General features: G+C 46.0%; 1 protein-coding gene across 4 annotated transcripts in view; it reads left to right on the top strand.

The window, feature by feature from the left end:
* The window catches only part of LOC123502737 (syntaxin-1A-like), an 83,240-nt gene extending 72,777 nt beyond the window's left edge, over positions 1-10,463 (top strand). For 2 of the 4 annotated variants that reach the window (XM_045251966.1, XM_045251965.1), the window contains exons 9-10: positions 3,321-3,416; positions 5,835-10,463. In XM_045251966.1, the coding sequence (XP_045107901.1) occupies positions 3,321-3,401 (81 nt within the window). In that variant the 3' untranslated portion in view covers positions 3,402-3,416; positions 5,835-10,463. Of the gene's footprint in view, positions 1-1,971; positions 2,128-3,320; positions 3,417-5,834 lie in introns of those variants that run through there. The other 2 variants (XR_006674213.1, XM_045251964.1) reach the window with 2 other exon arrangements.
* Positions 10,464-13,833: the final 3,370 nt, after the last annotated feature.

Genomic DNA, 13,833 nt, shown 5'->3' with positions numbered 1-13,833 from the left:
GTTGTGTGTGTGTGTGTGTATGTTTGTATGGTCATCTGTGCTAAATTAAGATTAATATGGAGAAAAAACAAAGAGAAAAAAATAGTTTAAGTTCATGATAGAGGAGGAGAAGGAGGTGGAGGAGGAGTGGAGGAGTGTGGCTTGTCTCCTCCACCGTCACCACCCATATAGCTTGGCTCCGTTGAAGGTAAGTGGAGAATTTTCTTTGTCCTGCCACCATCGCACTTTTCCAGGAGCATAATGAAGCCACGTGTTCTCTCCTCCCTCGCATCCCGACCGCTACTCTCACCAATCATCTACGTACTGGCTCACCCTCCTGCTCATTACTTTCCGTTACTTTCACCGTTGGTACCGCCACACTCTTTATTTCACGTACGTTGTTGCTTCTTGATCATTTACTTTTATGTTACTCTCGCTTTTTGGAACTGCCTTACTATTAATTTCTTTACTCTCATTATTTCTTTATGTTCACGCGCTCAGTTTTATGTTCAGAGATTCAGTAACAAGTGACGTGCGTGTGTGGGAGCGCGTCACCCAAGATGCAATTATTTATTTTTTTTTTCTTCTTTTCTTTTTCATTTATTTATCGGTGGGACAGTCAAGGCTAGTCACCCATTGTCCACCTCTACTATGGCCATCACTTATTGCTTGAGTGTTCTGTCAGTGTGTTCAGATCCTGCCAAATACCTCCCTTTTGTAGCATGAAGCACATACATTGAGTGATCACGTCCCATTGCAGCCTTGATCCCACTGCTGCCACCAATGTTGTGCCTCGTGATTTAAGGGAGCTGGTGAGGGCAGGATTAGGCTCTTAAGTAACACACTACGTTTTCTTTCACTGAGTTGTTTCCCAGTAATCCAAAGCCCTCTGATCCACTGCTGATTTTGTAATGCGACGACTGATTCTTGGCTGATTAGAAGACTGTGATTGAGAGGAAAGGTTGAGACACAGTGGAAGTAAGTGCAGGTAATGCGACTTGTGTCCTCTGCTCTACATGTGAGTCATAAGTGATTACTGAGGCCCAGGTGGTAGTTAATATTGATTTGCCTTGACTAACCTTACCATTACATTATTACTGTTATTTTTATCTACTTATTTTTCCTTTAACAGTTCTTATTCAACAAATGTACATAATTCAGACAGCATTTCAAGTTGCTGAACATTGCTGTTGTTATTATTATTATTATTATTATTATTATTATTATTATTATTATTGTGATTACTGAGGTGAGCCGCTGTCATGTGAATACTGTGACTGGTGCATGATGATTCACTGTCGCCTTGCATGATCAGTATTTATTGATACTTAATATATATATATATATTTTATACTTGACCACATACTATATATATTCTTTTGATCATGGTTATATTATATTATCATTGTATTATACATGTATTTATTCAGATATTGCTATCATTATTGTTATTATTATTATTATTATTATTATTATTAATATTATCATTATTATTATTATTATTATTACTATTACTACTACTATCATTGCTGTCATCATCATTGACTAGTTTCTCTTTGATAACTCTGCTGAGGTAGCCACTATTGCTATTAGAGTAATCTCTTGTCTTCCTATTGACTTGCATTTAGCTGTAGAGTAAAGTAACAAAGTATTATTGAAGTATATTAGTCATTTTTCATTGTGAGACAAGTATTCATTGTAATTATCTGTATACCATTATATTTATGTATATATTTTAGATATTTATAATTCACTGTAGCAAGTTAAATAAGACTAATTGATAAGACTCAGTAATTTAATGATGATGAGTTGAGTTAATTAATCTAGCTGTTGTTGAAGAGTTTAATTAACAAGTTCACTTTGCTGGAGTTAAGTTGTTTTGTGTTGTGTTGAGAGGCCGGTGAAAGGTTTAGGCCAGCTGGGACAGATGGACCCACCCACCTGTACTAACTAATGTACCACCTTTGTACCCCCTCACCTCCCGCTCTACAGAAGAAGATAATGATCATGGTGTGTGTGTCGGTTCTCTGTGTTGTCCTGAGTATCAGCGGCGCCAAATACCTCAAACTATTCTAAATCTTCTACTGCTTCGTTGTAACCTAATTATGTAAAACTCTACAACCCTTTCTGCTGGTAACAAACACCCAGTGAGTATGCCTCTCGGCCTCCGCAGGGAATGCCCAACTACTGACTGGTTTGCAAAGATTCCCTGCAGTGTCCAGATCCATAGCATGAGAGTTTTCTCATTCCTCTATTTTTCTCTCTTTCTCTTTTTATCTCTATTTCCACGTTCCTCGGATGCCAATTGAATGCTGGTCCTTTAGATTTTAAAAGGAGTATAGATTTTTGGAGTACAATATTGAGCTACTTTAGACCTTTTTGCCCACTATGCTCTAGGCTTAGACCTCGGCGGCGCCCGGCCATGCAGGCGCGCCACACTGCGCCGCGCCAGCCCAAGCAGCCAGCCAGCCAGCACACCACACCTCTGTTGTGGTGGTGTGCTCGTTCCCGCCATGCCCGCCTCACTGCAGCGGTGGAGGGGGAGGTGCTTGGAGCAGTCACCCTCCAGCCCCCTCCACCTACCTAAGGGTGAGGCACGGCCATGGCAGTGAGGCGAGTACACCCCATCCTGTGGCACTGCTTCCCTTGGCGGTTCCCTGCTCCCCGCCCCTAAGGAAGACATGCTTGTGCTTGATGGCTACGGTACCGTGAGGACCAGCCTGCGGGCGGTGCCTCACGCCGCCCCAGAGGGCACCCGCGGGGCTCTTCACCTCCTTCCTCATCCCCTCCACTCCCCTCCCCTTCCCCGCCCCGCTGCCAAGTCAATCCATCACGCCCTCCTGAGACAGGACAAAGCGTTTCTTGACTCACTCCAGCAGCCTCCTCCTCCATCCTCCCCAAGCCTCCTCTGGCTCACGTCCCCTGCAGGGGGCGGCGCGGAGTACAGCCCCTCTCCGCCGCCCCCCGCGCCCTGCCCCTCACGGCATGAACATCGCTTCACACCCTAGTTCACCTGCCCTCCTCCGCCCCTCCCTCGGAGAAGGCATCCCCCTCTGGTGCGCGGCTGTCGGGTGTGAGGGACCAGCGGGGGCACTGCCCCCTACCTGCCCCCTCCCCCGCCCGGCGCCAGGGGTCCACTCTGCCGCATGGGGTCCATTGTCCCAGTCTAAGGTAGCGACTTAGATTCTCTACTCCGCTTCACTCAGGCCTCACTGGAAGAGCGTCACTTTTTTAAAACAATTTTTTTTTTTAATGGGATTCCGGAGCCTGAATGTTTTGAACTTACTTTTCCTTATTTATCTATGATTTTAATGAACGCTTTGCCTGTGCAACCCTTGCAGAAGAAGATCATGATCATGGTGTGTGTGGCAGTGTTATGCGTGGTACTGGCATCCACCATAGGCGGTTACTTCACTTTCTAGTCTGCCAACGCCACTGTGAGTACCGCCCCTAGGCCTCTCGCCCCCCTCCGCCCCCCCTGGACCAGCCAACAACACGCCCCTACATGACGCAATGCTACACGTCACACGCCATTGATGAACCATGCCACGTCACACAGACTCCACACAACACCTCCACCAGACCACAGCTAACTATTACTGCAACACTTCTGCCTTCACATCACAATTCCAACACATCGAACACGCAGCAACACAAAGCAATACACCGGCGCTCAGCTGGAGTGGGCAGGGATGTGTTCTGGTCCAGGGGGGGCGGTGTGTGTGTTCTTAACGTGTACGTAGTGTTGCGAGGTTGTGTTCCTGATCCCCACACACCCAGACCCCTTCCCTTGATGTACGTGTGTGTATATGTGTGTATGTGTCTGTGTTGAGCCTCCAGCAATGCCACGGTACACAATCCTCACTTCTAGAATTAGATAAATAAGTAACAATGATAATGACAATAATAAGTCAAATCACAATAGTAAAGAGTTCCAGCGGTGCTTTTAAAGTTACGAGAAAGCGCTGCCTCTCCCACTGAGAAACCTCTATGAGTCACATCGAAGTGTCCATAAAAAGAAAAGATAAACGTTCTAGTAACCACCCTGTGTTCTCAGTTGCCATTATAGTCATCCATAAAAAAAAGCTCGTTTTCTGTGACATTATAGTTCAGTTAATGTGATTCGATCAAAATTTATATATTACTTATTCTATTCTTGACTTTTTTTTTTTTTTTTTCTAAATTATTAGCGATGTGCAGTGACGGTCGTGTAAGTGAAACGCGCATCTCAGAACCCGTAGAGTGTTCACACACGAGTTTGACCATTCATATTCTTCGTCACTTTCCGGTCATATTCTTTCCTGCGTTTAAATTAATTGCCTCGTTCATTGTACCATCGGCATTCTGTGTCTGAGAGAGAGAGAGAGAGAGAGAGAGAGAGAGAGAGAAAACGGACTTGAACACTTGATATTTTTGTTTACTCACGGTAGAAGTGGCACCAGAATAAACGAGAAAGGCCTCATCATCACTCTCACACTCCCTATAGTTTACCTTTAGCATACATCCCTTTACTAGTATTGCAAAACGCACCTTATCTGCACTCTGGCGCCACCACTGCCGTTAACACTGTGTATCGTGTTTGTTTGGTGTTTTCTCAGACCGCTGTCATTGTTTTCTCCCGCCTCGTCCGCTCCAGTTAACCTCACTCGCTGTCGAAACTTTGTAATCCGTGGAAAGTTTGTTAATATGGCTTGTTTCATTCATAACTGGTAGTTTTTCATGATTATTGATGTTGCGAGTGGATTTTTGGCAGGCGGTATAAAGCAGTGGCTGTGATATCATAAAGCTGAATGTCTCGTGCGTGTGTGTATTTGTGTTTGTGCAAGGAAAAGTGGTGGCGTGGACAGTGCGTTCACCTAATCACGGAGAGAAGTTAAAGGTTCGAGTCCCCGCGTGGTAGACTATGTCCCTTTTTTTTTTTTTATCTTGAATTAATCCCCACAGCTCACTAAAAGACGACTTAATCCTGTAGTGGAGCCAATGGAGTGATGAGTCTGTGTGTATGTGTGTGAGAGTGTGTGATCCAGAGAAAGAGAGAGTGTGTGTGTGTGTGAGTGAGAGTTAAGCTGGGGAGGAGCAGTCTCACAGATGCTGTCCACCTTTCCCACAATACAAGGTGAGTTTCTTGCTATATTATCTTGTTCTGCTCTTGATCCGTTCCCAGTTCATGTCCCGCACCGAGGAGGGAGGCAGAGGGAACCAAAATTTTGAACACCTGAACTGAACACCTGACTGAGCTAACTTTATTTGTGATTTAACTTACAAAAGATGTTTTCATTGGTTCTATCTTTGCTGCCTTCCTTTTTTTCTCTGCCTCCCACTCGCCCCTTGGTAATATAGTGTTAATATGTACGCTATTTATAATTATTTTAGGGGGAAAGAGGTACTGACCGGTCTTGTGGTATTAAATAAGTAAGAGTATTTATTTGTAATTGTTTCAGTATTGTTGTCATTGGTGTTTATTCATGTTGATGTTGGTGTTGTTGTTGTTAGCCTTAAATTCTTTGGATATTTATAAACGAAAAAAAAAGAAAGAAAACAAAAGCAAAAAGTTGTTAATGAAGATATTTTTCTGTGATAATTCATTGTATCAATTTGTATTGTGAAAGGTGATTTATTTTGTGTATATCTTTATGTCTGTCTGTCTGTCTGTCCGTCAACTTGTAAGTCATTACTACTACTACTACTACTACTGTGTTTAATACTACTAAAACTTCCACTGTTACTTCAGATAGCAGTACTCTCTCTCTCTCTCTCTCTCTCTCTCTCTCTCTCTCTCTCTCTCTCTCTCTCTCTCTCTCTCTCTCTCTCTCTCTCTGTCAATGAGCCGTGACTAACACTCTCACCCTTTACAGGTATATGCTAGTGCTCAGAATGCTTCGTCTCTCTCTCCTTGTCCCTCCCTCCCCTCCTTCTCCGCAAAGCCCGAAGTACCGGCCTTGTATATAGTGCATAGCGGCAGCCTGATTGCTACCACCGGATCTGCCGAGTCAGGCTTGGCACCGCCCGAAGAGAAGAGAAGTGCAGCGTGCGAGGACAGAAATGCTGCATATGTTTTAGTCGTCTCATTCAAAACACCTAAAAAAATATGGGGTAAAAGAGAAAAAAAACTAGTTATTCTGACCAATTGTATGTTTACGTAAACGATTTGAGATTTTTGTCCTTGTGGAAAAGATTTTTGTCATTTGAAGTGCAAGATCTGTTATTTCATTAAGTCATGTCTGTCTTTTTATCTGTCTGTCTGTCTGGTCTGGGCCACTCCTGCGTGTGTCTGTTTGTATGAGGGTACTCCTTGTTTGCTCAGTCGAGGTGGATGTTAAAAGATGTTCCTTTGTCAGCCTTGTGTTGTGTTCCGGAAGGTGTGTCGCAGTGTTACCCAAGTACTGTCTCTCGTCGTGGTTTTTTTCTTTCGTTGTTACGAGAGAGAGAGAGAGAGAGAGAGATATATATATACATATATAACTTATTCATTTACGTAGTACTGATGAGTTTGATTTGTTTCTCGAGGTGGGTGATGAAGACAAGACAAAGGAATGCTTGTGTATTTCAAAAGGTGTATCTTGACTCCTAGCTTTTCGTGGTACCTGAGTTCCCGCGCTTTGAGAGAGGCGCCAGAGTGAGATTAGTAGAGGTGCGTTACTTTGTGCGTCATACCGAGGGTCCAGGCTCCAGGGGGCTGTGTTGTGTGTGAGTGTGGAAGCCTGGACGGTAGGCTTGACTCTTCTGTTATGAGTAAAAGTTGTTTACTGATCCTTTGATGGAGTGCGTCCGGACCTGAACACGTTAATCTGATTGTTGAGTTGACTCCCTGGCGGCGCGGGTGGCGGCGTCCATGTTCTTGTGCCCCGCCCCCCGCCAGGACTAAATTGTTGACGGTGTGTTGCGAGGCCCTGGGCGGCGTGCTGGGCTAAGGCGGACTGGCCGGTGCTGAGTGCTGAGTCCCCCTCCAGACCCTCCCCGCCGCCAGCCCGGCACTTATATGCCACGTATAAGTGTCCCCATAACGCTGCTGCTGCTGCTGCTACTACTACTGCCGTGGTGTGGGTGGCGGAGAGTGAGCAGAAGTGTTCCAGTTGTGTGACTCTGAAGTGAGCAGCGCCGCCTCAGTATTCCCCGGCGGCCGCCCTCCCTCCGGTTGTCGGGCGGGCTGGCGGGGCGGGGCGGTGCTGGCGGGGGCGGCGGCCAGCTCGGTTCCGGCTCCAAACATTCGTAGATTCTGTAGTAGATGTTGACAGACCACCAGTTCTACTCCTGTTTTTACATTGTAGAGCGTATTGTATAAAATGTACTTAGGGTGTGTGCGAGACAGTGCTGTCCTCTCATTGTTTGCCGCGGGCGAGTGTCCTTGTTGCCGGGGGGGCGGTGAGGGGCGGGGCACTGTGCCCCGGCCCCCGCCGCCGACCCAACTGTCACTTGTTGGAAATTATTGAAATCTGTGTTCTGAAATTTGTTTTGCATTGTACATGCATGAAATGTTCATCAGTATTTAGGACGACCGTAGTGAAGGTCATAGTGGACAACCCGCCGTCGACGCAGCGGACGTGGCTGCTGCTGCTGGGTGGAACGAAACCCGCGGGCCCCGGCGGGGCGGACGGCGGGAGAGAGGGCCTGGCCCGTGCCGCGCGTGGCGGGGCCGTTGTCTGGGACATCTTGTGTGGCAGACAGGCCCGGGCACGGACAGCTTCCACCACGGCGTCCTGCGGCACAGCCTCTCCCGCCCCGACCTTACGGCCCGGCCAGCGGCGGCAGCGGCGGCCGGATGCGGCACGGCGCGGCGCGGCGGCGGCCGCAACTCAGTCTGGTTGTGAGTCTGTGTCACAGTCTTTACATAGTTGTTACAATGTCTTAAAGATGCAAAAAAGTTTTCTCCATGGTAGCATGATCTAATTAGTTAGAGCAATAATACTTTAACATTCATCAATCAATGCATATCCTAGCCTAACTTGTGAACTGATGTAATGTCCACCGAAATACTTTACATTTGATATTATATTCAACTCTTAACATCTTTTTAGTGGGTCAGAGGAGGTTCGATGACAGCGTAGCGACGTCTTGTATATTCTTCACCAGAATTTCTCTGGCCATTACATCGCCCCAGCCTGTGGGCGGACCCTCTCTGTGGGCGGCCAGGCGGCAGCGCCCGCACACTGCCAACGCGAGGAGAGGGAGCGACGGCCACACTCCCTCCCTCTCCCTCACCCTCACTCTCGCACACACTCCAACACCAGCAGGTCGTACTTACTGAGTCACCAAGTACCGCGCGGGAGCCTCACTCGCGGGCATGAGGCGGTGAAGAATTAATACAACGTTTTTATGCATTGATACCGTGTCTTGAGCTGTTAGTGCAGAGGCCTCGAGGTCGATTACCGATCAGACTATGCATTTATTGTGTTTATCCAGTGTTAAGCTCCCTCGTGTCGGTTCCACAGTTTTGTAGCGTAGTTGTAGGGTGACAGAGCAGCCTGGCGGCGGTGCTCCTGGGCGGGCACGCTCGCTCCAAGCTCGTCTCGTCCAAGATAACAAATCAAACGGGTGGAGGAATCTAGTGGAGAGCGATGGTGCTGCTTGAAGGGTGGATGCCGAGACGCAGGATGCCGGAGATGTTGTGGTGGTGCGGGCTGAGGAGGCACGGTGTGAGGCAGCAGCCTGGACGGTGTTCTGTCTCCAGGCAACACGCAGGGTGGAGCTGATCGCCGCAGGGATGGATGGATGGATGGATGGGTGGGTGGGTGGCAGTCTTGGTGTGTGAGGCGCCTGGTTCCGCGTGTGTGTTCCGGTCAAGGTGTTGCCTCGGTGAGGAGCAGGACGTGTCCGCCTCAGGGGCACCGTCCTAGGATGGGCTGCGGCTGCTGAGAGAAGCTAGAATATTCTTTTTTTAATCCTTTCCTGTGGGCACATTTTGATATCCAGATAGTAGTGTGTTTGTACCTTGAGTTAGGAGCAGTAGTTGAAGTTTTAGCCATATATATTATATATATATAACAAAAGTATGGACATTTTTTTTTAATAATCACTAACATTTATCAGAGGTACGATTAACCCTTGTTGTTGAATGATCTCCTGTCATTATCTAAGAAAATGAGGGATAGCAAGGGAGTCCCATCCCCCTTCACGACCCCTTCCGTGAGAAAAGGGTTAAGAGAGGTGGAGTAAATATATTTGTAGCCGTAGCTCTGTTTAACCGTATTGTTACCGCAGTTATACAATTAGTAGTGCGTTCGTATATTGCGAGTATGTAATGATGGAGGCGTGGCGGTCCTGCCGCGCCCTCCAGTGGGTGAAAGTTACAAAGGGGTGCATGGCTCTTCTCCTCCCCCCCTCCCTCCCTGTCACCTGTCACCGTTCCCCCCCTCCCCTTCCATTGTGGTGATAATACATTGTCTGCCTCTCTCTCTCTCTCTCTCTCTCTCTCTCTCTCTCTCTCTCTCTCTCTCTCTCTCTCTCTCTCTCTCTCTCTCTCTCTCTCTCTCTCTCTCTCTCTCTCTCTCTCTCTCTCTCTCTCTCTCTCTCTCTCTCTCTCTATCCTTCATTCATGTTGTCATCTGCTAATGTACGTGCGTGTGCGTGTGCGTGTGCGCGTGTCCATCACTCCCAATTTTACAGCCCGTTCCAACCACTGCTCGGGGTTCCCTCCCTCCCCCTCTATCTTTCCCCATCCCTCCCCGCCAGCCCACCCCGCCCCGCCCCGCCCCGCCCTGCCCCTACTTACGGTGTGGGAGGCTGTGTATCTCTTGTTGTTGTTGTTGTTGTCGTCAGCGACTGTGAGACTCAGATGAAAGTCCTATTAAAAAATGGCGGGGACGGTCCAATGATAGCTTGTAGCAGTCTCTCTCTCTCTCTCTCTCTCTCTCTCTCTCTCTCTCTCTCTCTCTCTCTCTCTCTCTCTCTCTCTTTCTTCCAAGAGCACAAAGACCTCATTTCCCTCCCTGTCTCTGCTAAAGCGTAATAACTCTCCATTCCCCCTCGAGTCAGCTAGCGAGAAGTGACCGCCAGTGCTGTCCTCTCTTGACCATCACCAGAACCACTGACTGACTGGCTTCAGCTCGCCCGTCTTACTCATGCTTAGTGAACACAAGCCTTTTTTAGTAGAATGTGACGAACGTGTACAAACGGGAGAATGTGTAACAAGCATAACAAAATATTTAAAGCACATTTTTTGATAATACTCACTAGTCCACTCCTTCCCTCTCTTTTTTTTTCCCCTGCCTTTCATTCCCCTTTCTTTAACTTCACTCTTTCTCTTCCTCCCTGGTTTCATTTTTATACACTATTTATTCTTTGTAACTTTCGTATATGCAATTGCTCCCTTACCCCTCCCGTTGCCCTCCCCTCCCCTTCCTCTCCCGTCTCCCTTCTTCCCCTTCCCTCACCCCCAGCATTAGTATGGATCAAGGAGTGTTCTATCGATCTTCTTTGCGATTCAACTCTTTAACGTGTACATTCTAAGCTTACAAGTTACGAAGTGAATATAGAAGATAAGCAATGCCATGTGTTTCATTCATAACCTGTGTGTGTGTGTGTGTGTGTGTGTGTGTGTGTGTGTGTGTGTGTTTCATCCATCCAGGCACTAATAAATTGAACCCACCGCTCCTTTATCTCACTGATTGAAAGAGAAGCGATGTATGGATTGTGCTTTTGTGGTGAAAGAATTCATAGCAAAACTGAAGACTTTTGTAATACTAAAAGAAAACAATAAATATGGATACCAGTAGCAATAACATAACACACGTACCTACACCACATACATGCAAATACACTACCATGCAAATTGTCAGTGGTAGGTTAGAGAACATGCCAAAACAAAAGAATTACGTGACAAAGAAAACAAACGGATACCAAATAATACATGTACGTACCCCACACACACACACACACACAAATAAACTAATAAATAATTCAACAAGAATGATACAGTAGGAAAATTAATGAATGGGTATATGAATAGATAAGGAAGGAGAAGAATGAAGACGAAAGGTAAGGAATTTTGCTAGGACGGCCTGGGGTGGATGGGATAAGCTAGTAGACAGGACGGGAGAGTAGAAGAGGAGAATGACAGAGCTGGGTATTGTAGTACAGACATTCTTACTTCTTACCTGCAACATAACAACATAGGCGGGCGAAAACATGAAAGTTGAGGTATAAAGAGAGAGAGAGAGACCCATATTGATTTTAAAAGACAAATAAAGAAAATCCATTTGCTACATATATCATCTTATAACAATTACACCATAGAAAATGCATGAAGTGAATGAATAGCTAAAATGATCGCACCACACCTTGAGGCAACGCGTAGTGTTTTGCTGCTGGTGTAATTGTAGAATGGTCTTCCTACATGTGATGGCTTACAAATACAATATACTTTATGTACAATTAGAATGTCGTTTTATTTTTCTTATAATAATGAGCAAAAATTGATATCGTGAGAGTATTTCTATTTCTCTCTCTCTCTCTCTCTCTCTCTCTCTCTCTCTCTCTCTCTCTCTCTCTCTCTCTCTCTCTCTCTTCCCATATTTCCCATTTTCTTCGGCCGACATGCTGTTTATCCTACCTTTTACTGTCGCCCGTAAGTGAATAACTAATCTTCCACAGGCCTTGTGATGTCGTCAGTTGAATAAAAACCATCACATAGGGCCGATTCTTTGTCTTTTCATATGGAGGAAAAAGACAGGCATTGGATATATGCTTGCTTGATGGCTGTTCCCAACAGTAAGGAACTAGCATGGTTCACCTCACCTACTTTATACCTTCTTATAAGTTATATCATTACTATTACCAAGAACGAGGTGTGTGTGTATTTACCTAGTTGTATTTACCTAGTTGTAGTTTTACAGGGCCTGGGCTTTATGCTCGTGTGGCCCCGTCTCCATATCTACACTTATCCAATATTACTTTAAAAGTATGCACACTCGTTGCAGACACTACTTCTTCATTTAAACTGTTCCACGTCTCAATACATCTTTGCGGGAAACTATATCTTTTAACATCTCTCAGACATTTTCCTTTTCTCAGCTTTTTACTATGCGATCTTGTGCTTCAAATGTCATATTCTTCTCTCAGGATCAGTTTCTCATTATCCATTTGGTCCATTCCGTTGATTAATTTATAAACTTGTATCAGATCTCCTCTCTCCCTTCTTTATTCCAGGGTTAGTAGATCCATAGCCTTTAGTCTCTCCTCATATGTCATCCCTTCAAATTCTGGAACCATTCTTGTAGCCATTTTTTGTAGTCTCTCCAACTTCCTTATGTGTTTCTTTTTATGAGGGGTCCACACTACTCCTGCATATTCCAATCTGGGTCTTATTATAGTACTTATCAATTTCTTCATCATTTCTTTGTCCATATAGTGAAATGCTAATCCAATATTCCTTAGCAAATTATACGTCTCTGAAAATTCTATCAATATGGCTTACCGGTTGATTGTTTTCTTCCACTGTCACTCCAAAGTCCTTTTCCTTTTTTACTTTTTCTAGTTCTACTCCATCTCCCATCTTATAGATTCCCACTGGTCGTCTTTCACTTTTCCCATTTCCATGACATGGCTTTTGTCCACATTGAATTCCATCTCCCATTTTTTACTCCATTTCCAGATCTTGTTTAAGTCTTTCTGTAGTATTTCACAATCCTCTTTTTGTTTAATGACTCTGCACAGTTTCGCATCGTCCGCAAACAGATTTATGTAGCTGTTCACTCCTCTGGCATGTCATTTATATATACGAGAAAAGTATTGGTGCCAATACTGACCCCTGTGGCACTCCGCTGTCTACTGTTCTCCACTTGGACTTCATATCTTTAACTATTGTCCTTATTTCTCTCCCCTTCAAGTAATTTTTCATCCATCTCAATGTGTGTGTGTGTGTGTGTGTGTGTTTCACTGTTTGATCTGCTGCAGTCTCTGACGAGACAGCCTGACGTTACCCTACGGAACGAGCTCAGAGCTCATTATTTCCATATCTTCGGATAGGCCTGAGACCAGGCACACACCACACACCGGGACAACAAGGTCACAACTCCTCGATTTACATCCCGTATCTACTCACTGGTAGGTGAACAGGGGCTACACGTGAAAGGAGACACACCCAGGCCGGGGAATCGAACCCCGGTCTTCTGGCTTGTGAAGCCAGTGCTCTAACCACTGAGCTACCGGGCGTGTTTGTGTGTGTGTGTGTGTATAATACTTTTCTGAATGTGCAGAGAGAGAGAGAGAGAGAGAGAGAGAGAGTTAATTAAGAGGCTAGATGGTTCTTCTTGCGAGGGCCAAGGAAACAGAGCAATCCTTCTTCCTTTTATTTTAATACAAGTGTGTCTATATGGTGGTAGACAGGCAGTAGATCTCCAGGATGACTGAGTCCCGCCTCAGAGATGGTGGGGAGCGAGTGGCAGGGTAGTAGGTGGCTTCCAGTCTACAGGACAGTTTAGGGCTCCCTGGATTGGAGTTGTGGCCAGGTGGTGGGAGTCGAGTGAGTCTGTCTTCCGCCTCGGAAATGATGTGTGTGTTTCACTGTTTGATCTGCTGCAGTCTCTGACGAGACAGCCAGACGTTACCCTACGGAACGAGCTCAGAGCTCATTATTTCCAATCTTCGGATAGGCCTGAGACCAGGCACACACCACACACCGGGACAACAAGGTCACAACTCCTCAATTTACATCCCGTACCTACTCACTGCTAGGTGAACAGGGGCTACACGTGAAAGGAGAGACACCCAAATATCTCCACCCGGCCGGGGAATCGAACCCCGGTCCTCTGTCTTTCCAGCCTCTAACCACTGAGCTGTGTGTGTGTGTGTGTGTGTGTATACGTCAGGCCCCACCGAGATGTTGGTCCAGGCTCAGTACTTCTTTTTATACTCGTA

Source organism: Portunus trituberculatus, chromosome 12, assembly GCF_017591435.1.
Source record: "Portunus trituberculatus isolate SZX2019 chromosome 12, ASM1759143v1, whole genome shotgun sequence".
Taxonomy (NCBI): Eukaryota; Metazoa; Arthropoda; class Malacostraca; order Decapoda; family Portunidae; genus Portunus; species Portunus trituberculatus.
This window is presented reverse-complemented; position numbering and strand designations above follow the sequence as displayed.